This window comes from Acipenser ruthenus, chromosome 6 (assembly GCF_902713425.1).
Source record: "Acipenser ruthenus chromosome 6, fAciRut3.2 maternal haplotype, whole genome shotgun sequence".
NCBI classification, from domain to species: Eukaryota; Metazoa; Chordata; class Actinopteri; order Acipenseriformes; family Acipenseridae; genus Acipenser; species Acipenser ruthenus.
In genome coordinates this window covers 34,865,656-34,889,388 of record NC_081194.1, presented here as the reverse complement: position 1 = coordinate 34,889,388, position 23,733 = coordinate 34,865,656, and the positions used below count along the sequence as shown (strand labels likewise).

The 23,733-nt window shown below is 39.6% G+C and overlaps 1 protein-coding gene across 1 annotated transcript in view; it reads right to left on the bottom strand.

Moving 5' to 3' along the window:
* Positions 1–1,612: 1,612 nt before the first annotated feature.
* The window catches only part of cnih3 (cornichon family AMPA receptor auxiliary protein 3), a 117,609-nt gene continuing 95,488 nt past the window's right edge, over positions 1,613–23,733 (bottom strand). Inside the window, exons 4-6 of the mRNA XM_034019192.3 lie at positions 12,510–12,622; positions 9,735–9,878; positions 1,613–6,134 (exon numbers count right to left, since the gene is read on the bottom strand). Coding sequence (XP_033875083.1) covers positions 6,107–6,134; positions 9,735–9,878; positions 12,510–12,622 — 285 coding nt within the window. The 3' untranslated portion in view covers positions 1,613–6,106. The remainder of the gene's footprint in view (positions 6,135–9,734; positions 9,879–12,509; positions 12,623–23,733) is intronic.

The following is a 23,733-nucleotide window of genomic DNA, read 5'->3' as shown; positions in this document are numbered from 1 at the left end:
CGAGTATCTGGCCATTTGGCCCTTTAACTCAGCAATATCCCTCTCCTGGTCCACATTTCTAGCTGTCTTTCTCCCCTCGAGGGAGATCTAGAGCGATTACGGTGGCGCTGTGAAGCCTGCATAGAAGGAATACTTTGCGTAGGGCTTGGAGGGTAGGGAGGGGACGATGGCTCTCCTAGGCTGGCTGCAGGGTTAGGGTTAGGGTTACAGAGTGTGTTTTGTCCTGCGGAGGCAATTTCCACCTGCAGGACACGCATGGGTGGAAATTAGACATTTCAGTCGAGGTGTGTAGCTCTGGAACATCGATGGAGCCGAAGCACCAAGGAGTCAAGGCTGTATAACACCGAGACACTGAAAAAAACCCAGGACATTGAGTGTGCTGGTGAAACGGCGCAGGCATTGAAGCGCCGAAGTGGCAAATCCTCTAGGCACCAAGGGTGTCGAAGCACCGAGGTACCGACGCTATGGAGTACCAGGGGCCTGAGGGTCTTGAGGGTACTGGAGCGCAAGACTACAAAGACCTCGAAGCATCGAAGTGCTGAGGCGTACAGTCTTCAAGGTGCTGAGGGTGTCAAAGCGCTGAGGTACCAAGACTCTGGGGCAGCGTGCCACTGAAGGCGCCGCTGCACAGGCTTGAAAAAGCTCGAGGCGTCGAGACGCCGAGGCATGTAGCCCTTGAGGTACCGAGGATGCCGAAGCACCGAGGCACTGAGGTTGTGGAGTGCCCGGGCACTGAGGCCACCGAGGGTGGCGAAGCGCGGGGCTCGAAAGGCCTCAAGGTGTCGAAGCATCGAGACGTGTAGCTCTCGAGGCACAGAGGATGCTGAAGCACCGAGGTACTGAGGCTCTGGGGCAGCATGGCACCAAGGGCGTCGCTGCACAGGGCTCAAAAGGCCTCAAGGCGTCGAAGCGCCGAGGCGTGTAGCTCTTGAGGCATTGAGGATGCTGAAGCACCGAGGCACCGAGGCTATCGAGGCTTTGAGGCACCGAAGACCTAAGGGTACCACAGGCGTCGAGGCCTAGACACGGGGGCGCCGAAGCACCGAGCACCAAGTACCAAGGGCAAAGCACCAAGGTATTGGGCTGCGTCTGTGTCTGGGCTGCTTGCAGTCACACAACCAGGAACAGCGCATAGCTTGCAATGGTGTGGATTGTAGCCTGCAGACGGTTGCAGTGCAGTCACACAACCAGTGCAGTGCAAAGTTTGCAGTGAAGAGGTGCACCCAAGATGGCGTCCGGACCGCGTGGAGCCCTCAACCGGTGCAGTGCGTAGCTTGCTGGAGAAAGAAGAGAGACAGAAGAAAGAAAAAGAAAACACACCTGTTCCCCCATTTTTTTTTTACACTCCAAAATGCCTTATGGGTGAGTGTTGATGCTCGCAGTCTGCTCAACAGTAAGGCCAAAGCCTAATGCAGGAAGCGCGTGTTATTTATTTATTTATTTTTAAATCTACAATGCAGTAGAAAGAGACACTCGACAGAAAGCTGGAGTGTTGTGTTTTTTTTTTTTTTTACTATAACAGTAAAAACAATAGTAATCGGTGGCCTGTAGGGGCGCTAGGCTGCACAAACCGAGTGGGCGTACTGAGGTCGTCCAGAGCCCTTGAGTAAACAGCGGCTGCAGAGCGAGGCTGGACTCGCTGGAGAGTCGTGTCTCTCGTCTCTCCTTTTTTTTTTTTTTACACCTGCAAAGAGCAGAGGAAAAAACAGAAGGTACGTGCAGCAAGCTGCAGAGGTTAGGAAGCAGGCTACAATCGCTGAGCGATGTAGGCTGATGAAGAAAGTTTTTTTTTTTTTTTTAAACGAAACAAGCCTACTTCCAGCAATTAATTGCAAGGGAACTCACAAAAACTCAAAGAAGGAGCTCTAAAGTGTCAATCGCAACTGGAAAAAAGGGTTAATGTAATACTCATCACTTTACCTACCTGTCTGTGAAAGGTAAAAGAGACTGATTCTCCGCTCAGTGACTTTTTATTACCTCGGTGAGGCGGGACCGAGGATGTCACTCCGCGGAAGGGCCTATCGGCATATCCCAAAAGTATTCAATTTGGCGGTGTAACAGGGCGAGGTGCCCTGGACATTCATTTGTTTATTTATTTTCAGAACGGGGGTTCCCCATCCGCCCCTGTGTTATTTTGTGTTTGTTTATGTATTTATTATTTATGACGGCGAGGCGCCGTGTATTCTGTAATTATTTCTGTGTTTAGTTATGTATTTTAAATGACGGCGAGCGCCGTGGGTTTTGTTATTGTTTTGTTTTATGTAAACGTATTCTGGCAGAGGCGAGATTGGTGCTCGTCCTCTGCCAGGAATAATTAGAACACCCGTGCAGAATGTGACCGGGGGATTATTAAATAATAGACAGGTAATCCCTCGGTCACTAATATAAAAGCCTGCAGCTCTCGGCCCTCGGGGTGGGTGTTTTAGGAGCGGAGAAAGCGACAGGAACGAGAGAGAGTGAAAACTAAAATTAAAAACAGATACAGGAACAGTGAAGGCTACAGCCCAGCCTAACCTGTATTATTATTTACTTTTGTGTTCGAGACTTGTTTTGTTTACATATTTATTTTTCGCTCTGTGAGCAAGTTTCTTTTTGTTAAAAATATTTTATTTATTTTTTGTATTGGAATAAAAACGGCGGCCAGCCGCGTTTTTCTTACTTTAACTGCAGTCCCTGGTGTCAGTTTATTTACGTTCCTGCTTCTGCCGTGACGTCACCGCCGAGCCACCCTGTCACAGGCGGTCATCTTCGAATTGAAAGGGAACCAAAAATCAAAAGCCCTATTTATAGTGTATCTGAATCTTTGACGTTGATTCATTTATGTAATTTAGGTGTTACCAGTATTTAATTTAAAATATAATGTTCAGTTATATATACGAAAATATTGTATTGTATTGTATTAATTGCCCTTTCTGCTTCTAGTATCCTGCTGCAGTTCATATAGACCTCAAACTTCAATCTCAGGTCACATATTCTGTACATTCAAAGCATGTAATTGTATTTGCCCCTTTCTGCTCCCTCTAGCTAACTAGCAAGGGCCTGCTGCTGTTCAAGGGGTGTTTTCTATCTTTCTTAAACAAAGTAAATCTGATAAATTAAGGGAAGGAGAAACTGTTCACATTGCTAGCACTAATTTTGACTCCAAGATCTCCAAAAAGGCGGCCTTTCTTCATCAAACTATTTGTGCCATGCTTTCAGGGTTAGAGCTACAACCACAGCTGCTCAGCGAACATTCCTGTACAAAAGTTTGGTCGGTGATCTTCAGATGCTTATGAGATCTACATAAGTAAAAATATTAAAGACATTCTCGTTGCCCAACAACAATGGAACCAGCATCCTAAAGAATTACTTTATTCCAGGATCCAACCCTACCATATCCTTTGTTATATTTGATATATGTTATATGGGCAATGATATGAAAATTGAATATCGATATCTTGCACGTTTGTCTATATCGATAATATCGAAGTCTTCCAAAACACAGAAATATAATAACACATTTGCAGTATCAAATAAATATAGACAAAATACAATGAACCTCTGATGCATGCACATATCTCAAAATAATGCAAAAACGGATGGCCAATAGTGCTTAATGCAGCATGCAAATGGCGTTTAGTACCTAAATGGAATGAATGGTTACATAATACTTTAGTGTGTGTTGTGTCTTAACCTTATACCTAAAAAGGAGTTTAGCACCATCTACTGGATGTTTTACATATAGGAACATGGGACTGCGTTAGAGGAGGAACTGGATAAAATGGCTGCCTTACAGGGAGCTTATGCTTCTTTGAGTTACTTGTTTTCTTTTAATAAAGTATCCGGTTCATTAAATTTCTTGCTGCTGTCTTATGGGAATACACCACATTGTGGTGTTTGCCTACGAGACTGACCATGACTGGTATGTATAGGGTTTGTTGTATCTTAATATAAAATAAACTTCATTATACTGCATTTGTATTTTTAGTATTAGCAATAAAAAGTATGTCTCTGTGAGCGTACATTAATTTGTTTTTTAATCCCACGATATCGCGACATGGAAATTATTTTCGATATCGAACGATATAGATATCATATAAAAATATCGATATTGGTGCCCATCACTAATAATTATACTAGGTTCATGGGGCGGGGGGTGGGGATTAGGCCTGGAGGGCAGGCGGCTGAAGGTCTAGGGCCCCCGGAGATTTTTTCCTTTTAGTTTTTTTTTTTCTTCCCTCTATTACCTTTGGTCACTAAAAAATGAGATATCATATTATGTGATATCATTTTTTTTTTTGGGGGGGGGGGGGTTATAATTTTGATATGTATTGCACATTCAATAAAATGTGTGAGGTGGTGTAGGTGGCCATAATTGTGTATGTATTTACATTAGGCTGTCAAGTATGAGAGGTGAAAGTAACAAAAAGTAAATTTAATGCAAACCTATTAACAAAAAACAAATCTATTAACATCAAAACAGCATACCTTAAATTTAAATTCAATTTACCCTAGGTGCGGAAGTTTTTTATTTGAGCTGTGTACTTTTGCGCCACAGTTTATTTAAATATGTTTCATTTGAACTGTGCAAGCACAAAGTGTCAATCATTCCCCTCAGCCTCGCCCACTTCCATCGAGGAAATCGGGGCTTGCTCTTGCTGTCTGCCGACACGTTCAGACAATCACAGCTCATATCAGAGGTTGTTTGGTGTGCTTTGCTACATAATGCGGTTCTGTGGCTAATTTTATATTCAAATGTTAACGACACTTATTCAATCCTGGCATACACTAAAATGGTGCTGCAGAAAATCAATTATGGTATGCTAAGAGGGACAAAACAGGAGTGAGATTAACGTGCGTTAAAAAAATGAACACATTAATCGCAGAAGTGAGACTAATTGACAGTCCTAATTTACATATATATTTTTTATTATTTTTGTTTTTGACAACTGTTTTTTGTCCAATGGGATGAAGGTGACACATTTTTAGCTAATAGGGATTTCTTGCAAATTTCTCAGCCTCTCTTTCCTTTGAGGGAGAGTATACGATGCTCCTCTGCCTAATATTTTTTGTTCACCTGGTTGAACACATCGCATGGATTTATTATTTTATTCTTTGTTTTTTAGCAGGCAGCACCGTAAGGCTCCAAAGGAAGAGGTTGTGCCCCAACCATTTTTTAATATTCTACTTTTTCTTCAACCATTCTTCAACCATTGTTTGGGTTCTATGCTTTTGGAAATTTGTAATATTTTGTATTATAAAAAAGGTGGTTATTTAATGCAAGACTGACTGAAATCATAAATGGATACATCAGCAATGGCACCTTGTTTAAATATTTACTCCATGTTTGAGTCCAGATGGCTGGCAATTTATTATTATTTTTATGAATATGTACTTTGCTTGCTGAGCATCACCTAAAAATATTAATATTGTACAATGCACATTGAGTTAAATAGTTTCCATCCATACTGACATTAATACAACATCATTAGAACTTTTTTTTACAGTAGTATCAAAAACATACATTTCACAGGAGCTGCTTATTGTGTATTCACTGTATGAGCTGAATATAAAGTTAAAAACACAGCTATACATTAAAAAAGTGATGTTTACTAGACCTGAAGTCTGGTCATCTGGCTTGATGCCTCTGTTGCTATTCTTATATTGAATGCCTTGGAAAATATATTTTGACAACATCAGTTTTAAAATATATAGTAGTGGTAAACATTGTTGCAAGTATGCAATCTTGGCCTAAATGTTGTCTGACACTCTTATTTAAGATCATTGCCATTACCTGGGCAACTGAGAATCCAGAAGTCACAGACAGAGGCATGGACAGAAACAGATACATTGTCAAATGGGATAGTATTTTCAGCTCTGTACTGTGAACACAAAAAGCTGTACATACATTGACAAAACATGACCAAATGCGCAGTCCACAGTTGCTGGACTGGTTTCCCAGCACTAAACTCCAGCCAGAACCTCCAGGTTTTATTTTCTTCAGATGTCAATTTTTTTCAAGACTGGTTCACCATCTGTTTTTTTATTTTTTTTATTTAATTCCACCTGAAGGCAATGTTGATTTAAGGGGTTCTCCATTTTCCAGCTTTTTCCTGTTGCCGTCTGGTTAGGAACTTACCAATGTGTATATCATACTAAGGGAAAGAAATAGGAAAAGGCCATGTAAATGTAGGATTCAGATATAAAACAAACGGTGGTACATACCGTAAAACTTCAAATACACATCCCTAATAATTATAACAATAGCAAATTAAAGCATTTTTAATTAATCTCCATAGTTCTGTAACATTACTGCATTGAGGCTAGATGCATTAATGATTCCAGCAATTTGTTTTATATTCACCTTCTTAACAAATTGCAAACATTTCTGTTTGTTTATTTAATGGTCACTTTGAATTTGAAATTCCAAGTTATTTCTTTGACTACAATAACACGGAAGTTAAAGTAGCTACTGGTGTTGCATACTGTTCTATATACAGACCATGTGTGGTGTGTGTTATAGCTTCTTCCTGCCACTATGAGCTAATGAGCATAAAGGTTTGTGCCACATTTACAAACAATACAAGAGCAACTTAATTAGTCATTTTCCACTGCTCTGCAGCATAGTGTCAATAACATATTGCCACAGGACTACTGGCATTAATCTTCATGCTTCCTTAGACTTTTGTCCCTAACCATGAGAAGAACATTTAGAATAATGGGATTGAAAGAAAGGAAATATGCTCCAAAACCGCTGATATCTTTATTTAGAAGCAAAAAAAGCTACATTAACAACAAACTGGTTGATAATGGCAAGGTGGTGCAGCAGGTTAAAACTGAATCAAGGTTCTTGCCACCTACCATAAAAACAGGCTTCTGTGACATCTTCTCTTTGGTGTTCAATGTAACATTTGCTGTACATAATATCAGGGTTAATGATATCTTAAATCATACTTTATGTTACATACATATCATGTTGTTGTGGTTTGTAGCCTAGAGTGCTGCAATGTTTTTAATATTTTCCACAATATAAGAAACTTTATTATTATTAATTTCTTAGCAGACACCCTTATCCAGGGCAACTTACAATTATTATATTACCCATTTATACAGTTGGGTTTTTACTGGTGCAATCTAGGTAAAGTACCTTGCTCAAGGGTACAGCAGCAGTGTCCCCCACCTAGGATTGAACCCACGACCCTCCGGTCAAGTGTCCAGAGCCCTAACCACTACTCCACACTGCTGCCCCTAACTGCCTCCAAACTGCCTGAAAACTGACATAAGTGTCCTTAACATAATAAATAGGTGGATACTGAGGATCAAATTCTGGTCTCCAGTTCATGACAATGATAGACATGTATTCTTGTAACAATCCAGGGGACATTTCCATTATTGAACCGAATGAGTGCTTTGGTCATAACCGTATATCTGCACTAGTTCTCCTGTCTGTCTAGCATAATTTGGGTTAACTAAATCCTCTACAGGGTTGCTTTGTTATTAGGTTGTTTTTGGTTAATCATTTTGAAGCACATGTATGTTAGAATTGGTTCCTGTGGGGAGCTGGCCCTGTGATGACAATCAAGGGGATTTAGGCTAGCTGAATTCCTTATACATGCACAGACAGCACAGTGGATTGATGAATAGAGAGGTCCACAGGGTGCGGGACTGAGCTTACTAGAAAACTAGACTTCTGTCTCTGGGCTCTGATTTAAGGCTAGACTTAATTAAAGTGGCCTAGTAACTGGTTATTAAAAAAATTAAAGACACATTCATTTGCATATAATAATACCCCTTTCACACACAAATGCTGCTACTGAGACGTTTAAAAAATTCACACAGTACGAAATTGCGCAATCTATGCCGGTATAACACCATCATAACACTTTCACACAGCCAAAGGGATCATGTGAGTACAACTTTCAAAGCTTTTCAATCAACAGATCATTGTCATGGCAATGGCGATTCGCCACTGTCCCTTCTATTTGTGTATTCACCTCCTTGTCAGCGCGTAAAGTTAACAATTCCTTAACTTATTCCAGACTCCAATTACTACCTCGTTCAAAAAAATGAAAGTGTGTAACACCAACAACAAAAATATCCAACACGTCCAGTATACGGGATGTTGACTTTCAATCCACACCCACTATAGCGCTTCAGTGCTGGCATAGCATTTCACACAGGAGTTAAGACGGCTCTGTGACGGTATAGGCAATTCACACAGACCAAAATGCTGTATCAGTGCCGGTGTCCCAGGAAATAAGTTGATCGGGAAATAAGTTGATCAAGCGCTAGAATTTAAAGGGGAGGTTGCATTGTTTCTAATGTAAACAAGCCTAGGCTAGGAAATAAGTAGATCGAGCCAGGAAATAAGTTGATCGGATATATTAATGAACAATAAATAATTTAAAATTAATTTTGTAAGTATAATTTATATCAATTAGTAGATCGGATTTATTTGGCAGTATACTGCTAGATAAGATGATGTGAATATCGCTTTAGATCCGATATATTAGCCTAACAAAAATGCATAATTAAAAATGACTTTTGTACGTGTAATTTACATTAAAATGTAGATTGGATATATTCGACAGTATTACGCTAGATAAGGGAATGTGAATATCGCTGTAATATATATTAGCAGCAAATAAATAATTTAAAATGAATTGTATGATTGTACATTTCTGATTGTGTATTTCTGTTTGTGTAACAAACGTTAACTAGCAAAATGTGTTACATATTGACGTTATTTTGCATTTTTGGAGGTGTTTTTTGTTTTGGGAAGCACTACAGTATGGACATATGTATGCGAGCGATTGTTCAAAAGTTAAAGCATGAGTTTCAATCATGGAAAAAATTAAGCTCCATGCTGCGATTACTAACTAGGCCACGGTGCACATCAATCACATGATGTACTTGAAAAACGTTGCTTATACAGTATCATTATTTTATATTTGTTCTTTCATTTATTTTTACATACAGTATGTTGTATAATTAGGACAGAAAACGAACAGGAGACTGGTTATCATAGTGCATGTATTTCAATTACAAGTTTGGGAAGAAACAATACATTAATTAATTAAAAACTAGAGTTAATGTCTTTGCTAAACCATGGCAAATACGTGTTGTTCAATACCAACCAAGATAGCTATTGTAAGAAAGAGAGATCATACAGTATATGTAGGCTACTGTGGATCAGAATGATTTTAAAAATGGTAAATTCCTGTAGCACAACAACCATGCAAGACATAACGAGCAATCATATCTACCATGGCATATGTTTTTCATTTCTGTATTTGTCCTATCAAGAGGATTTGTCAGGGTCCTTTTTTAACATAGTACAAATCTTATCCCTTAGTAATACTATATTTTACTGCAAGGAATACAATTGTCACGTTTACGAAGAATACCTTGAAGAATATACCTTGAAGCTTCAGCAACATTGACAGTTTGTCATTGAAATTTCTGTATTTTCCAAATTGAAAAATATAAGCAAACAAACAGCAACAAAAGAAAAGGTAGACCAGTGATAATATACTTATACAATGGTAAATAGATAAAGGGCAAATCCAGTTTTGCACAGAAAGTGCATTGTATAATCATTGTCTTGAGCGTCAAAAAAATAGGTCATGAATGCCTCTTGATTGTCTGTGCTACTCCAGCAATGTGGAATAATAGAAGTGCCTATAATCTCATTCCTGCCCATCCAGCAAATTTAAGTACCCGTTTATCGCAAATGGACAACACAAACTACTTACCAGTAGAGATAGTAGAAGAATGATAGTAAATAAAAACCCAGCTTGCACCAGGCTTCTTTTTGACAAAATTTCAGAGTGTCCCCATTCATCACTGAAGCAGGATCATACAATAACTCAGTGCTGTCTGTGGGGCTTTGGAAATACCTGTCGAAAAGCACAAAGACGAACCTGTCTTCACATAAGGATTGTAAGAGAGAATAATTATAATGCTAAAAATTGCAGGAAATTTGGATTTTGTAGGAAATTAGCATTTCAATAAAAATATTTTTGAACATATTTTTGGCTATTTTTGCCAAACATGAATTGCAAACCATCTGCATATATTTTAATAAGAATTTCTATCAGTACTATATTATTTTTAGGAGATGAGGCCAGGAGGTTTGTAAATGAGTTTACAGATGATAAGCTGTTTGGAGAGATTAACTTGAGAAGAGTAAGAAAAGAGAGAGAGAAAGATCAGGAAAGCTGGCAGTCCAGTCAAAGGAAATGATAAAGACATTAGGCATCGTACATGCTCAGTGGGAAAAAATAAATGAAGACAGGCAGATCTAAGGGTGGTATTTTCTCTCATCTGAAGCAATGTGGCTTCTAGTAACATCAGCAAATAATAATCAAACAAAAGTGTTAATATTGTTTTCATATTGTTTTGAGTTTAGAGTCCTCCTAATTCTGTTAATTTGTATAATCATATATTTAAAAGACTTTGTGAATATGTAATTTAACTTTGTTTTTAATTAGTTTATTTTGAAAACCTGTGAAGAACTGTGCTTACCTGACCTGATAACTGAGCTCTATTAGCACTAACCCCACTTGAAGTTTCTTCTCCACTTTTCTGTAAGCTCTTGGGAGTTTTCACTCAATCATAGATGAAAGCACAAGTGTAATGATGAAGTTTCATGTGTCTAGGTATCACACCCATCAGAGAAGTATTATGGTAACCATTAAAAACAAGAATCTGTTAACTCCTATTCAAATTGCAGCACTTGTTTTGATGGCCTCAGTTGTTGCATGGTAGGGTTCATTAGTGTAGACAGCAAAAAGTAAAAAACAAAAAAACCAAAACAAGTAACAGGAGGGAGGTAAGGTTTGGGATTTGGGTTCTAGTAAATTCTTATGCGAGTCTAAGAGACCTGACACAACAATCTGTGTTCTCTTGACACATGTAAGAAATGTGGGGTAAGGAGAGGCTTATGGAATGTAATGCCATTGTAGTGTGCAAGGTATATTAAACATTTGGATTCTAGCCTTAAACGCAGAATGATAATTGCCTTGTAAACCCACATCAATTTGTATAAATCACAAACAATTACTACAGTGTTCATTAACTCAAAGCATGAATTGAAAGCAATAATATTTTTCTTACATTCTACCTCAAACAAAATGTTCATTTTACTTTAAGGTCTGCTTATTCTCGAGTTCATAAGAGGATTAAAACACCACTTATTGAATACTCAATGGACATTCGCTGCCTCCTCCAGCTGATCCGTGTCTTCAACAATACAGGCGCTCGAAGGCTCTCCTTCTGGTAAGCACAGGTCCAGGTTCTGGGGTCTGCCTTCCTCGCGTTTCGTCTCCACTTCAGGGTATGAAAGAAATGTCTTTGCAAAAACATGAGTCATTAACTATTTAGGTATTCCACTGAAACAGCAAATCCTTCACAAGATGTGCACTCTTTGTCCGGTTATGTCTGGAATATTCCACCGCAAACTCCAGCACTGCTAGCTCAATAGATTGAATATATTTCAATCTCTGTCAACTTCAAATGTTCATCCAACTCTTTCTCCGGTGATCAATCAGGGCTAAGTTAGAGATTTGATTACAAGTACTTTTAGGATTTTAGACTTACGCAGCGGACTCCCACACCAAGGCAAACACTAGAGTAGTTATCTTGTATCAGAGTTTCTGAAAACGGTATCTCTGTTAAAGTCGGTCGCAGGCTGGATCTTCAGATTGTCAAAGTTCAGAGACTTGTTTGTCTGTCAAGAGCCTTGGATTTCATGTTGGGAGCCTTGTTTGAATGTCACGCTCAGGCTTTTGTAACTTTCTCTTTACCCCTGTGATTGGATAGTTTGTTTATTTTGGGCTGTGCCTGAGTCCACGTGGAGCGTTTCCCATTGGCTGTTCTCGTTCCAAGACGGCCCATTGTTCTCAATTGGTCCGCTGTTTCTCCCCTGTCGGCTGTATTTATGAGGGGTACTGTTCTCTGTCCAAAGTGTCAAAGCACCCAAGACCGTCTGGTTTGTGCCCTCTGTAAGACACTGCTGGCGCCAAAGGATTTATTCAATGATGGTGAAGATAAACTACTTGTCTAGTATTTTAGTTTATGACTCTTTTTAAAAGCATTCTTTGTCAGTAGGGGAGTCTGTGACCAGAAACCAAGTAGACACAGAGAATGGCTTAGGACCCCCCTCTATATATTACAATGCTGTTAATCTCATACACAGAATGCTATTATGACCCACTCTGACGCTACACCATAGAGTAGAATCTATGTGATAGGATGTAAAAATGTAAGTGGGACTATATGTAATGTTGAGCCTACCCTTATAAAAGTTTACCTCAGTAAATGTGCACGGCAATATGCTTTACATACCTTACAGGGCTTTACAATGCTTACCTGTGCTTTAACAATACTTTACCATGCTTTTACTATGCTTTATTAAATATTGTTATGCATTAACTATGGTAATCAGGTAATGTTCAAAACTGCTCTTACAATCAGGAAGCAAACATGCAAACTGTTTACCCATTTTAAATTCTAGTCTACAGTCTTACCTCCATATGTTGTAGAATAGTAGGGGAACATTCAGGCCAACAGTCAACCATTCCTGGGCACACAGGAACATTATACAGAAAAGGACATGGATGGAGTACTCTGGTAGAACCAGCTAGAATAACATAAAACAACATGCATGCTTAGAAAAATTACCAATAAAACAAGATTGTCATTAATTATCAGGAATCAAGAAGATATATTGTGCTGCTGTGCTGTATTGCACCATGTTGACATAAAAAAGTGGGGAAAGAAAGACACCAATGAAAAAGAAATTATATTTCAGGCACAAATACAAACAATGTCACATCATATAGATACCATAATACCAAGTGAGACAGTAGATAAACATGTGAAGCCATTTCTAAAACAAAGACATAAGATAAGAAGCAGTATTAATTGGTAGTAAATTTGAATACAAAAAAGGTAAACCAGGGGGCTCCCAAGTGGCACATCCAGTAAAGGTGGAGTGCAGGATGCGCTCTATAGCCTGGACGTCGCGAGGTATAGTCCAGGCTATTCCACAGCCGACCGTGGACGGGAGCTCCTAGGGGGCGGCGCACAATTGGCCGAGCGTTGCCCAGGGGGAGGGAGGGTTAGGTCGGCCAGGGTGTCCTCGGCTCACCGCGCACCAGCGACCCCTGTAGTCTGGCCGGGCGCCTGCGGGCTTGCCTGTAAGCTGCCCGAGAGCTGCGTTGTCCTCAGACGCTGTAGCTCTTGGGTGGCTGCATGGTGAGTCTGCAGGGTGAAAAAAAGCGGTTGGCTGACGGCACACGCTTCGGAGGACAGCGTGTGTTCGTCTTCGCCCTCCCAAGTCAGCGCAGGGGTGGTAGCGGCAACGACTAAATTTATATATAAAAAAAAAGGTAAACCATAAGCTGTTTTGTTTTCTATTTCTGTTTTTTTCTTTTGCGTTTTATTAAAAAAAAAAAAGAAAAAACACAAAAAAACTAAACAAAAAAACAAGACCAATTTTAAGTTTCTAGAAATATTCTTAGGGCCTCATTTAGAAAGGGCACTAAACTTAACAAAATAGTGGGCATATTATGGTGCACACTGATTTTATTGTGCAACACTCTGGTAATCAGAATGAATATGTGATGTGTATGGTAATGCATGATAATGTCTTTAAATGAAGCACCCCGCTGTGAATAATGAGATGAGATTTATTCACACCATATTTACTAAAGGGTGGTAATCGTAGTTTGCACCTTAAAGATAATTGGTTAGTTTGGAAACCAGGCTTTAACCACTGATTTAACTCTATCAAATGGTTATGAAAATTTGTTTGAACGGAAAAATCTGGCAGCAAGGGCCATTTAAGGCCAGACTGTTCACTTGGTGGGTCGCACCATATATATAAAATAAATAAATAAATAAGTGTATATATATATATATATATATATATATATATATATATATATATATATATATATACATATCATAATGAGCCTGAAAATGTCTATATAAATGGTATGCAGACCAATATACTGAAATATACTACTTTACACAAAACACATTACCCCAATTCCTAGTCAGTAAGTATGCAGGGACGGTTTCAATCAGTTAATCAACATATTACATCAGCACTACATGACAAATAAAACATAAACTATCCCACCTTGCTATTCCGAATGTATTTGGTCACTGTATAATAATCTGTATGCGTCCAAACATTTGCATAATGCCTCACTGCCAAAATCATTCTTCTGGAGCATCTCTTCTGAGCCATCATTCTTCTGGAGCATCTCTTGACTTCCGCATGTACTGTCAGATGTACTGGCGCATGCCCAATGAAGCGTTGTGTAAGCTATATTACCTCTGTGTGGAAACACACTAGTCTGTGTGACAAATATGGTCTGTCTAATTTTCCATAAAGAACTTGTACCTGCTTTTGTTTTGTGTAGTAGACATCTTTCACACTGTACATGTTTCCTTCGCATGTTGAACCAACCAGTCCTTACATTTATTTTTTCTCTTCCAAGATTCTGAGTATACATACTTTCTCATGGCGCCGTTTCTCATTGACTACAGAGTCCGAGAATGTGCAAGTGCATTAATAAATAAATAATAATAAATAAAAATGCACTTGTGAGAACTGAGATTTTGAACACTGTTTATTTCACAATTTTCAGAAATTAGTTTTTGTTGCAATTTCTATACATTTCTACAGTATATATATATATATATATATTTATTTTTTTTAGCTCAAAGAGCCAGCTGCCCAACGTTTCGATATGTTGTACATATCTTTCTCAAGGGAGCCTGTGTTTGAATCCAAACATTGGAGGTATTTATAGGTTTTTGACGGCATGACAACTGCTTGTTATTGTTTACATTCAAATTCATGATTTATTCTTACATGATGTAATGGTGTTTTATATATTGTGACATCATTTTTACTTCTATCTTTGAATCTGTATTAATTCTAATTAACACTACTTTATATAAACTTATATTTTTATTATATCATGCAATGCTGGCTCTGAGGATCAGTCTAGATTTGGCCTCCCCAGCGCATCAGCATGCACAACTTTTGAATGAATTTTGTTTATTTATTTAAATGTTATATATTTATTGAAGTTAATTAGTTCATTCTTTTCTGTTGAGTCCCGCTGGCATAATCGTGTTCAGTCTATTTATCCATTTACTTTCTTTTATTCTTCTATATGTCGCATTGTCTAATTTGAGCTGTTCTAATACTACAAACTTTACATCATTTATGTCATGTCCCTGACTGGTGAAGTGCTGTACTATTGGTTCATTCATTTTTTTATTTCTAATTAATGAAAGGTGGTTCTGAATTATTTTATATAAAGTAGTTCCAGTCTCTCCAACATATTTGATTTCATCACATTTGTCACAGGCTATTCCATAAACAACATTGCTATTTTTACAGTAGGTATTAGTTTTTAGTGGATATGTGGTGTTCTTATGTTTAATTATATTTTTACGTTTGTCTATGTATTTACACACTTTACATCTACTAGTGCATTTGTTCGTAGAACCTATTTTGTCAATTATTCTTATGTTTACTGTGAACTAAAATATCACCTAAATTAGCTTCTCTTTTGAATGCTACAACTGGGGCCTTAAGAAATACTTTTTTTTAATTTTTCTGAATTATGTAGAATCCGCAAGTGTTTCCAAACTATCTTAGAAATATTGGGCAAAAGTTTAGAGTAAGTCATTATTAATGGGACTCTTTTGACCTTTTTATCTCTATTTTTATAATCTAGTAGATCATCTCTTTTTAGTTTATACACTTTTCTTAACTCCGTCTCTATAATTCTTTCTTTGTTGTAAAATATAAAAATATGCAGTTAAATCACTAAAGAATCACTGTTTTTAACAAAACAACAGTTGATACAACTAAAAGGAGGAATTTAAGCTGCTGACAACAGGATTCAACTGAAGTCACAAAAAATTATTGGTATGTACTAAAACAACAAAAAAGAGCAGAACTGGAAAAAAAAATATTCAATTTTTTACTATGAAAATCTGGTAACCCTAGTTTTGATGGCAATGAGAGACATCTAAAAAAGAGTCAACACATAAGCTTACAGCTACTGAAAGTTTTCAATAAAAATTATGAATAGCAATAAGCTGTGGCATTGCTCACCTCCACTGTCCTTCGTTCAACCTTCATCACCAACATCACCTGTAAGCTCAAAACTGATTCGTCTATCACGATTCACGGTGTCCATAGAAACATAAGTCCGGAAACGAAATACCCTCAGAGAAGGAATATTTTACTCGACTTACATTGTGGAAATTGCCGCAATTTTACTGGAAGAAAATAAATATTTTGAATACTATTCCCTGGAACATACAAGCACTGTAAAAACGTTTATATATATATATATATATATATATATATATATATATATATATTATATTTTCTAAATAACTATTTTAGGCAGCTCACCTGGAAAAGTAGACAGGCAATTTAGACGCCAGCAGGAAATGAGAAGGCAGCTGCACCGCCATACTACACAGAGGGGCGCTTTGTTTACATCAAGGAGGAAAGCGTCCGCTCCATGGAGAGAACTACTACACGAAACCCTTCCACTCCAAGACGGTACACATGAAGGCATTGCCTAGCTGAGGCCATTTGAAAAGCCTGCTTGAAGAGGCCAGAATCGCCGTGAGAATGCCGGGACTCCGGGAGCCCAAAAATAGGTCAGTTTAGGGGATGTTGATCCCAAACAGTGTAGAGAAGGTTTGCGTAGAGTAGTAGGTTCCTGGAGTGGGACGTTCCTTTTAGTGGGACTAGCGCTCGTCTTATGGACTGACAACTGACAAACTTTTATTTTTAAGTTTGTTTTCTTTTCTTTATTAAATGTGACACTAGGGCTACCATTGCTGGTACCCTACTGTAAATCTGGCAGCTGTGCGGCATGTCAACACCCAATGCTCTGTGTCTGCCTCAGTATTATTTAGTGAAGACCCATGTATGTAACATCACCCTGTTACACTCTGATATAGCTTTACTGATAATTTAATCAAAAAGTCTTGCTCCACTTTCGCTCAATATATTGTAACAAACTCTGTTGTTTTGTATTCCAATAGTGCGCACACGTTCTTTGTTAAGTGACACCAGTCCACATGAAAAGTATGTGAAAACGCAAGTTTTATTTTCATAAACAGAGGCTTTACAATAATGTTTTATAATCCAAATAAGGAATCAGACAGGTACACTTTCAGTTGTGGTCGGCTACAATTTACAGGCTAACTGTGCTCCTTAGCCAGGGTATTGATTGCGAGAGGCACAGCAAGAAGTCCCAGTAACTCCGATACGAGTCACTAATATAAACTTGGAATTCCCGAAGCCAATTATGCACACAACAGCCACTGTGTTGTAAAGATCCCGCTTCTCTGGCAATTCTCTCTAAGTAAAGCTACAGCTCTTTAGACATGATCCGGCAATCTTGTATGCCTCTCCAGAAGTGCCCCTCGCGTTGTCGTTACCCGGGCTTAACAACATAAATGGTATCATTTTTTTTTTTTTTTTTTTTAATAATTTAGTCGTTTTAGTTCGTTTTAATTAGTTTTTATTATTTTCTCCCCAATTTGAAATGCCCAATTATTTTTTAGGCTCAGCTCACCGCTACCACCCCTGCGCTGACTCGGGAGGGGCGAAGATGAACACACGCTGTCCTCCGAAGCGTGTGCCATCAGCCGCCCTCTTCTTTACACACTGCGAACTCACCCTGCAGCTGCCTCAGAGCTACAGCGTAGGAGGTCAATGCAGCTCTGGGCAGCTTACAGGCAAGCCCGCACGCGCCCGGCCAGACTACAGGGGTCGCTGTTGTGCGGTGAGCCGAGGACACCCTGGCCGACCTCCTTGTGCTCCGTCTTTCGGGTGAGACGTAGTTGTAAGTGACTCTGCAGCTGATGCATAGTTCACACACCCTAGTCTCTGTAAGTCGCCTTGGATAAAGGCGTCTGCTAAATAAACAAATAATAATAATAATACGTAACACACTCAGGAACTTGTTTCACCTGCGCCCTCTAGTGTAATTTTGTAACCACAGCATTAGCTGTAAATATTAGTACACACTGGTTTTTGTCATAATATGTTTTCCTAGGAAAAAACTGTGGCAACCTGGCCCTTTAACTCTTTTCCGGCCATCCCAGTGTATAGGGTAACTGCGCGTAGGACGGAGGCTCGTTCTGACCGGCTTAGCGGCAGTGGGGGCACTGCGGAAGCAGAACTTTTGTTTGTAGTTTTATTACTGTGTTTTATTTTCCCTTTTTCTTTCGCCTTTGGTTTTCATTATTATTTACGAGCACTTGTTGTGCCTGTACCTGTATTGGTAAACACCGTGGTTCTGGTTACTGTTGTCAGTATCCAGTCCACGGACAACAGCGCCATCTACTGTACAAAATAAATCAGTGCGCCTGAGCGGCATTACAAATAAAGTACTGTCTCCTTGTGTCAGTGAATTGCCCACCACCCTTCCACAGGAAGAAAAAGATGAAGCGGTCTGAGAGCATGGTGTAGTGGAGTGAGATGATGATGCACATATGGAACATGAAAGAACCCGTGAACCAGTGAAAGAAACGGCATAACAACGGGCAGTGGCTTTTGCTGAAAAAGCTTTTTGTGATAGTCATTGAATGTACAGCCTCCAATGTAAAGGTCAAGTGTATTTGATATGTAGTCATCTAGCTTGCGGCGCCTGTCCAGGTAAACCTCACAAATTATGTCTATAATGACTAAAAGCGAGAATGAATTCAGAAATAGCGAACAATTTCAACATGCAAGGGTCTGGGGACTTGAGTGTTATAGAGAGTTCTCTGCAATCAACTGTTCTGCTGCTAATGTTATCTAACTAGTTAATAAGCAAAGAGACTAAATTAATATCCACACTTGAGAGTATTTGATAGCTAAGAGAAAGAGAGACAGGCCTTGGATTAAAGATAAGTGTGTTATCAATGGGAGGCAGAGGAACAGCAGATCTGAGAGTAAAACCAGTGGAAACAGTGGGAGAAAGGACAGTGTGACTGGTGAACTGCGTGGGCCGACAGAACGCCCGCAGTGAACATAAGAGAAGGAGGGAAGGTTAGAATGACAGTTGGAATGGGATCAGATGGAATAGGGTGCAGGGGCCTGCTGGACGCCCACAGGTAGATAATGGTGTGATTGAGCTTGAGTTTGGGCTCTTAAGACCCACGACCCATGTTATGGGACTCCTGAGTTCCCTTGGACCCTCAGGAACTGACAGAGTTGAAAATTGTGCTGCAGGGGCCAGCTGGATTACCACAGATGACGGCTGGGTTTTCTGGACACCTGAGACACTCTGCAGGGAGAATAGGACGTCTGGGCCAAACAGGGTCCGATGACATTAGTCTACTTGGGTCCACAGGGGCTGGGGGTGATCAGCAGGGGCTTACTGGACGCCTGCAGAAATCACAGATTGATTTGCTCCAGGTTGTTGTAAGGTTTGAAATAGGTTTGCTAAATTAGACAAGACAGTTGGGATATTAACAGTACTGGAAGCCAAAGATTGTAGGAGACGGGCAAAGAAGCTGTTGTAGTTGCAGCAGCGGTGGTGGTATTTGAATGACTCACATGGCTAGAGGATGTAGCGGTGGTATTTGGAATGATTCACGTTTCTTGATGTAGTAGTAGTATTTGGAATGATTCGTGTGTCTTGATGTAGCGGTGGTATTTGGAATGATTCACGTTTCTTTATGTAGCGGTGGTATTTGAATGACTTGAGTGTCTTGATGTAGCGGTGGTATTTGAAATGACTCGGGTGTCGATGTAGTGGTGGTATTTGAATGACTTGGGTGTCTTGATGTAGCGGTGGTATTTGAAATGACTCGGGTGTCGATGTAGTGGTGGTATTTGAATGACTTGGGTGTCTTGATGTAGCGGTGGTATTTGGAATGACTCGGGTGTCGATGTAGTGGTGGTATTTGAATGACTCGGGTGTCTTGATGTAGCGGTGGTATTTGGAATGACTCGGGTGTCGATGTAGTGGTGGTATTTGAATGACTCGGGTGTCTTGATGTAGCGGTGGTATTTGGAATGACTCGGGTGTCGATGTAGTGGTGGTATTTGAATGACTCGGGTGTCTTGATGTAGCGGTGGTATTTGGAATGACTCGGGTGTCGATGTAGTGGTGGTATTTGAATGACTCGGGTGTCTTGATGTAGCGGTGGTATTTGGAATGACTTGGGTGTCGATGTAGTGGTGGTATTTGAATGACTTGTGTGTCTTGATGTGGCTGGAAGATGTAGTGGTAGTATTTGAATGACTCGTGTGTCTTGAGGTGGCTGGAGGATGTAGCAGTAGTATTTGAATGACTTGTGTGTCTTGAGGTGGCTGGAGGATTCAGAACAGCGGTGTTGCGTACTCCCAGATGGCGGGCATCTTGTTGCAGGGGTACTGGGACTTGACGTGACGTCATTTCTGAAGTGACCAAAACTTGGATAGCCTTGCATTGCAGAGAGATATAGGGAAAACAATTCCTTTTGGCAAGCTGACAAATTAAATGAAATGTTCTTAATGTCAGGAGCTGCCACTTTACGATTTGAGAGACGAGAGCTGCGGTGAACTGGACTAGGAGAGGATGCCCGATAAGCCGACCGAGAGGTATGAGCTTGTGCAGAGCCCGGACGTTGAGATAAATATATACATATAAACAATTGATTTAAGTAGAAACAAAAAAGTGCAACTAGGGATTTGCTTCTTCCAAGCAATGTTGCATATTCATATACATGACTATGGCAGACCTTGCCATCTTTTGCAGCTGGTACTTTTAAGAAGGAGCAGTGTATCACAGTCTACTATTCTACCAAGTAATGAAGTGGAATAGTCGTATGTCTTTGTCTTATGTAGGTATTCACTTCAGTTCAGGTCACTGAACCCTCTTTCACAGTCAGTGTTGCTCGCTGCAAAAGTGACGGTTAGCATGGCGATCACCCCTCTGTCATCCTAAGTCACGTTCTTCTGCTTAAACATCAATAGTAACGGAAAACCAAGAAGCAGCCGGGAGGCAGGAAAGGAATTAAAATACAAAGAGAAAATGATGCAGCCTAAGCCCAAAATATAAAATCACCTTGACAAAATGTTTTACTGGTACACAATACTGGGCCATACTGGCTCTATAGTCCAGTTCATGGCTTTTATCAAAGTGAAAAACCATGCCAACAAACTTGAACTTGAAGCTTATCTATAATCTCATAAGTCCAAAAGAAAAGAAGATAGTGACAGGCAAGTTGAAAAAGGCATGCGAGTAAAATAATCTAGCTAGAAAAAATAAATCAAAATCATCTTTTTTGTAATTTTTTTTTATTATTTGTGCATTTTTCCTGAGGGATATCTGACAACGCCCGTTAGGTAAACTGTTTCCCTACTATTACCACTAGTTTAATGAAAATTGATTTGAATTTGTTTCAAGGACTCGGACTCGAAGTCAGGACTTGTGACTCAGACTTTATTAAGATACTCATTACACTAATAAAAAAGATGTATTAAAACCTGTGAATGTAATAAAAAGTACATCATTCGCTGACAGGCAGGAGATCTAGACGGAGGTTGAAGTTGATACGCTCTGCAGGAGAACAGGATTTATTTACATATTGTAGCGCTGAGCTGCGGGGTTTCCATAAGATAGACAACAGTTGCGGTTCAAAGCAGTAGGAAACCTCTGTATTTATTAACCCTTTGCAGTCCATTTATTAAGTGCGTGTCAGGTGCGTCAGGTCCAAATTTATTTTCGTATGCGCAGTTAATTTTAGACGCGCTGTTTAAAAGTTTTTTTTTTCCCCCCCACAGTCAAACGGGTTTAAAAGGCCCTGCATATCAACAAAGCACTCACTAGGCATCTCCAGCCCCGCCCCACCCTTTCTTTCGCTATCGCTTTCACATATGCAATAAGTAAATAATAATAATAATAATAGTCGTGCATACCGATCAATCATCTCCTGATCACTCGTTTTATCACCAAACTCAATTATGCGATCCAAGTCATTATTTTATTACTATAACATCTCAAAAAAGCTCTGCAAATGTCCGTAACAGACATCTTGTTTCCTTATGGCCGCCCCTATCTGATGCCAGGGGCAAGTATGACTATTCATGAGATACGCCCTTTTTTTCGGCTTGTCTCGGCTCCTGTCGCTCCCACTTGGCCATTGAATGGTTTTCTCGGCTTTTTCCGGAGAAAAAACGACTAGAAACCCGTTTTTTGCGTTTTTTTGATGATGTCGGACAGGGTCCGACATTGGACCGGATAGGAATAATTGCAACCACAAAGGGTTAATTTTTTTAGCTTTTAGTGAACAGTGGCTCTCATTCCTCTCTTCTCACTCACAAACTAAACCTCTCAACTCTCTCTCTCTCTCAATTCTCCCACCGCCAAATCCGCTTCTCTCTTCAAACAGTCATCTCCTCACACACACCCAAGTCCCTCCCCCTTCCTCACTCATTGGTCCAACACTCTATATCTCTGACTGGTTGTGTCAGACCTGCTCCCACCCCCCTAAGCGATACAATCACTCACAGGCAATCTTTCAGCTCTAAGTCACACAAGCACCAAAACACACAGTGAACGCTAACAGATCTGAGCAAGAATAACACAGTTTACAAACACACAACACTGCGTACAGGGATTAAATAGCCAAGTTACAGTACAGTGGTAATCGCTCAGTAACAAGGTGCAAACAGCTGATTGGTTGATCTGTCAAGCTTTTTTACTACAGTAAAGTGTTGCCTTTTTATTGAAATCTATGTGAATGGCAAGGTAACTAGGTGAAAACATCCGATTTGTGGATTAGTAAGAGCAATCACTACAGTATAAAGCAGTGTGTTTGTTATTTAAATTTATGTGAATGGCACATAACGAGATCCAAACAGCTGAGTTTCCCCGAAATATATGGCGTGCTTAACACGATATAATGATGCCTTTGTTATTGAAATCAATGGGAATGGCAAACACTGTTTGTCCGATGTAAATGGCTGCCTGAAATAACCCTGTACGGTGTGGGAGGTGGCGACTGTATATATAATAAAAACTTTAAAGTAATAGTAAAGGTGCACAAAGTACAACAGAAATACAAACGTATTTAGGTTGTTTCGGATATAATCAGCTAAAATGCCATAGAGTCCAGTGAGTTGTTTGTTTTGGAATTAATTTGAAATAAAGCCAAGTAGGGCTTCATGGTAGAATGTTCATCCCAAAAGGTTCTGAAGTGCCACGTTTTAAAATCAGCTTGTGTTCTTTCTGCTTTCTGGTTGCGTGTGTTCCATTGAATTTGCAAATTAAACAGACAGTGACATCATCAATAGACTGTCCATTGGTATTAAAATGTATAGCTACAAGGACCAGTTGTATTAAAGGGATCATACTTTTACAAAATAATAACAAATGGCGGACGAGTTTTCGCCTGTCCTGCAAAACACAATACATAATAAAACAGCACTCGTAATAATAATAATAATAACAACAACAAAACACACACACACACACACACATATATATATATATTGTAAACGATTGACCCTCGCTCGGGTTCGTTGCCCCTTTAAAATTACGACCCAGCACACAGAAGTGGATTTTTCAAGCGCGTTTGCGCTATTTTTTTAATAAACACAACAAAACAAAATACAAAGCAAAACAAACACCTAGCTCCTCTTGGAACGCTAACTCAACTTTCAGGAATCCCCTTCCTAACACGGGACAGCTAAGCTGTTTTCCCGTCTTCACAAAA